The sequence below is a fragment of the Bidens hawaiensis genome, unplaced genomic scaffold (assembly GCF_021521415.1).
Source record: "Bidens hawaiensis isolate Kalapana, Puna unplaced genomic scaffold, B.hawaiensis_p1.1 tig00419453_1, whole genome shotgun sequence".
In the NCBI taxonomy this organism is placed as follows: Eukaryota; Viridiplantae; Streptophyta; class Magnoliopsida; order Asterales; family Asteraceae; genus Bidens; species Bidens hawaiensis.
This window is the reverse complement of record NW_027504867.1, coordinates 214,694-219,662: the sequence shown is the minus strand read 5'-3', so window position 1 is coordinate 219,662 and position 4,969 is coordinate 214,694. Positions and strand designations below refer to the sequence as shown.

General features: G+C 39.1%; 1 protein-coding gene across 1 annotated transcript; it reads left to right on the top strand.

Moving 5' to 3' along the window:
* The first annotated feature begins 1,527 nt into the window (after window positions 1-1,527).
* On the top strand, window positions 1,528-1,965 carry LOC143608913 (uncharacterized). The gene has a single exon (XM_077083815.1). The coding sequence runs from the start codon at window positions 1,528-1,530 to the stop codon at window positions 1,963-1,965; it is 438 nt and encodes a 145-aa protein (XP_076939930.1).
* The last annotated feature ends 3,004 nt before the right edge of the window (window positions 1,966-4,969 follow it).

Here is a 4,969-nt window from a genome sequence, read left to right as displayed (position 1 = left end):
GTTCTGGTTTACCCACGACGCCCAAGGAATTAGCTCAATTAATTGCACAACATGTTAATACAGCTATGGAACAAGAGAATGTTGACCAAGGTACTGACCGCCACCAAGGTCAAAACATGGAAAACGAAACCTGGAACGGTACCTCGTTGGGTACTGGTATTAGAACTGCTACGGGTAACCCCTCAGGTAGAAAAAGGACTGAAATAACTCAGTGATTGATTGTATTCAAACTGTGATTAGTTAATAATCAGTTATGATTATGATAACTATGTAACAGTGAGTCAATTACTTGGATGTATCTACAAAACATTCCAAGGGTGCGGTCCTAAAACTTTTACGGGAGCCGAAGGTCCTTTAGCGATTGTAAGATGGATCAAAAAGATGGAGTCCGTGATGAAGATTAGTAACTGTTCTCCAGCCGAAAGAATCAAATATGGCGTTTGTTTTTTCCAAGATGAGGCCTTAGAATGGTGGAATTCTTTAATCCAGAATATGGGAGAAGAGGCATCAAACGGTTTATCTTGGGAGCAGTTGAAGGATATGCTGTTACAAGAGTATTGTCCTAGAAACGAGCTTCAGAAGATTGAATACGATTTCTGGAATTTAACCATAGAGGGAGCTGACGTTAATACCTACACGTCACGATTTAATGCACTCTCTAGACTGGTACCCTCGTTTGGTCCCCGGAATATGTTTGAATTTAGAGATACATATGGGGTTTAGCGCCAGAGATTAGAGGGATGGTGACTTCCTCTAAACCCGATACAATTCAGTCTGGTCATGCTTTAGCAAAAATTCTCGCTAATGATGTGGTTCGTAAGGGTATTGTGGTTAAAAAGGATGCCGGAAAGAAATCTATTGGAGATGGAGGGGAATCAGAGAAACAGATTACCGATGTTGGAAATAACAAAAAGAAATGGATGGGTAACTCAGGAGGCCAATTTAAGAATGGAAGGAACCAAGGATCAGGCCGCCTGCTTGTCGCTAACTCTAGAAACCCTAATCCAATTCCTCGATTTACACTTGTGGTAGAAGTCATCATGGTACTTGTAGAAGATGTGTTCGATGTAATTGATTTGGAAACTTGGTCTGAGAATGTCGTGACCAACCACCGAACCAGAGTACGAATAAATGTTTTGAATGTGGAGTTGAGGGACATTATAGGAACGAATGCCCAAGGCTTAGGGGTCAGGCTTATAAAGGGAAAGCATTTGAGATGAACGCAAAGAAGGCACGTAAGGACTCATCTGTGGTAACTAGTACGTTTCTGGTTAATAACCACTATGCATATGTTCTTTTCGACACGGGTGCTGATTTGAGTTTCGCCTCTAAACAATTCGAACCATTACTTGACATTAAACCCAGTAAATTAGAAAATAAATTTTCCATAGAATTAGCCAACGAGAAACTTATAGAAACCAGAGAAATCATTTATGGTTGTACCGTTCTACTGGAAAATCGAAAATTCGAAAATTCGAAATCGATCTTCAGCCAGTTATATTAGGCAACTTTGATATCATTGTAGGAATGGACTGGTTATCTAGAAATCAGGCTGAAATTGTCAGTTCCGAGAAGTTAGTTCGTATACACTTTCCTAATGGAGAAGTTTTATCAATCCGGGGAGATCAAAGTAACACAGATTTGAAATTTGTCAACGTGATGAAAGCCCGAAAGATGTTACGAAAAGGATACCCCGCATTCTTAGCCAATGTAGTTGACACCAAAGCCAAGGAGCATAAAGTTGAAGACATTCCGGTGGTTCGAGATTTCCCTGAAGTTTTTCTCGAAGATTTTACGGGTCTACTTCCAGAAAAACAAGTTGAGTTCAGGATAGATCTTGTTCAAGATTATGCACCGGTAGCCAAATCTCGGTACATATTAGCACTGTCAGAAATGCAAGAACTGTCCAATCAACATCAAGAATTACTGGATAAAGGCTTTATTAGTCCTAGCTTTTTACCCTGAGGAGCTCCAGTACTGTTTGTCAAAAAGAAGGATGGATCATTCCGGATGTGTATCGATTACTAGGAGTTGAACAAACTAACTACTAAGAATCGGTACCCACTACCGAGGATTGATGATCTGTTTGATCAGCTGTAGGAATCCAACTATTATTCAAAAATCGACTAACGTTCTGGATATAATCAACTCAGAGTAGTAGAAGGAGATACTCCCAAGACAGTTTTCAGAACTCGCTATGGCCACTATGATTTTCTTGTCATGCCGTTTGGATTGACAAATGCTCCTGCTATATTCATGGACTTGATGAACAGAGTCTGCAAGCCATACTTGGATAAGTTCGTGATAGTATTCATCGATGATATACTTATCTACTCACAAACCAAGGAAGAGCATGGAAAACGCCTAAGGTTGATTTTGGAACTGCTGAAGAAAGAAAAAATGTATACGAAGTTTTCAAATTGTGATTTCTGGACCCGGGAAGTTCACTTTCTTGGACACGTTGTCAATGAGAAAGGAATACACGTTAATCCCTCAAATATCGAGGCTATTAAGAATTTGGAAGCACCAAAGTTTCCAACTGAAGTGCGACAATTCTTGGGTCTAGCTGGGTATTATCGAGAATTTCTCGTCAATAGTGCAACCTTTGACTCAATTAACCCAGAAAGATAAAAAGTACGATTGGACCGAGAGACAAAAAGATGCATTTCAGTTACTTAAGCAAAAGTTGTGCAGTGCACCTATTCTATCCCTTCCAGAAGGAACAGATGGATTCATTGTTTACTATGACGCTTCACGATTGGGTCTTGGATGCGTGCTTATGCAAAGAGATAAAATGATAGCATATGCGTCACGACAACTTAAAGTGCACGAGAAAAATTACACAACTCATGATTTGGAATTCGGAGCTTTCATCTTTGCGTCTAAAATCTGGAGACACTACCTATATGGTACCAAGTGTACAATTTTCACTAATCACAAAAGGCTCCAACACAATATCGATCAGAAGGATCTCAATATGAGACAAAGACATTGGATTGAACTGCTTAACGAGTATGACTGTGATATTCGCTATCACCCTAGAAGAGAAAATGTTGTAGCAGACGCGTTAAGTAGAAAAGAAAGAGAAAAGCCATTACACGTTCGAGCACTAGGTCTAACGATACAGACAAATCTAACGACTCGAATACGTGATGCGCAACGTGAAGCTCTAAAACCCCGGTGTATAAAAGCTGAAAAGTTGAGAGGTCTGGAATGCGAATTTGTCACTAAATCTAATGGTACTTCATACCTCATCGATCGAGTTTGGGTGCCTAGATATGGGAACTTGAGAAAATTGGTTCTAGACAAAGCGCACAAGTCTAGATAGTCGATTCACCCAGGTTCGAAAAAGATGTACAAGGATCTCCAAGAAATATATTGGTGGCCAGACATGAAAGGAGACATAGCCATTTATGTCAGCAAATGCCTAACATGTTCTAAAGTTTAAACTGAACACCAGAAGCCACCTGGATTGCTTCAACAACCTGAGATCCCTCAATGGAAATGAGATAATATCACAATGAACTTTGTAACCAAATTGCCACCAACACCTAATAATCACGATGCTATTTGGGTAATTGTGGATAGGTTGACTAAGTCAGCACATTTCATTCCGATCCGAGAAAAAGACAGTATGGAAAAGCTAACTAGACTCTACCTTAAAGAAATCGTTGCAAAACATGGTATTCCCGTTTCAATCATCTCTGATAGGGATGGTCGTTTTATCTCTCAATTTTGGAAATCATTGCTTGAATCCCTAGGAACTCGTCTAGATATGAGTACTACCTATCACTCGCAGATAGACGGTCAAAGTGTAAGAACAATTCAGACTTTAGAAGACATGCTACGAGCTTGTGTTCTCAATTTTGGCAAAAGTTGGGATACTCACCTACCTTTGGCTGAGTTTTCTTACATTAATAGCTACCACTCTAGTATTAAAGCTGCACCATTAGAAGCTTTATACGGGAGAAAATGTCGATCCCCACTTTGTTGGGCAGATGTTGGAGAAAAACAGCTAACTGGACCTGAAATTGTTCAAGAAACCACCGAGCTAGTTTCTCAGATCAAGGAAACGTTGAAAGCAGCTTCTGATCGACAAAAGAGCTACGCCGACAACCGTAGAAGACCGTTAGAATTCCAAGTTGGAGATCGAGTTTTATTAAAAGTCTCACCATGGATAGGAATTGTTAGATTTGGGAAGAAAGGAAAGCTGAGTCCTCGTTATGTTGGTCCATTTACTCCGACCCCCTGACATTTGGTCAAAATATTTAATGAAAGAACATTTAAATTTATTGATTTTTCTTTTCAAAACTTCAAACATATATGAGGCTGAACGTTGGACATACATGCCACGCAGTTCGGACTTACAGGCCTTTCATTTGAGACATGACATAACTTACTTTTACGCCCCCATCTCTGTAGTTCTAAAATTAACCCTCATGTTTGGATTTTCTTTCAAAATTTGTGAACATATATCAAATTTTGGTTGAATAAAGATAAAAATTTTGTTCACATTTGTTCTTTGTCGTATTCATAAGATGATTCATTTTTGGTGACCAAATACCAACAGGTTCGTGTATGACTGGATAATTACTTTTCTGCCTATCATTCGGAAGATGTATATTGGAACATGCATAGACAACAATGTAACTCCACATAAAGTTTAGCATTTTCATTATGTTTATATCACCTCAGTTTTTACACGTCATGGAAAGCAACCATACATACGAATGACTGCACTAATAGTCTTTTTAGCCTATTAAATCCATATGATTGGCAAAAGTAATCAATGTACTATATTTTCCAAAGGTTGGATAAATTTTCACCTAACCCCCCCTTTTTGAGCTTCTATAAAGCTTTGAACTGAATATTCTGATCATACCTCAACACCATAACAACTTGCTCTGAATAGTCTTATCATACCTCAACCCCTCCTTGGTGTTCAACAGTGAACATTTGCAACCAAATG

What these genes read in the sequence shown, in the direction of transcription:
- LOC143608913 (XM_077083815.1), top strand. Translation starts at nt 1,528, where the DNA reads ATGGACTGGTTATCTAGAAATCAGGCTGAAATTGTCAGTTCCGAGAAG.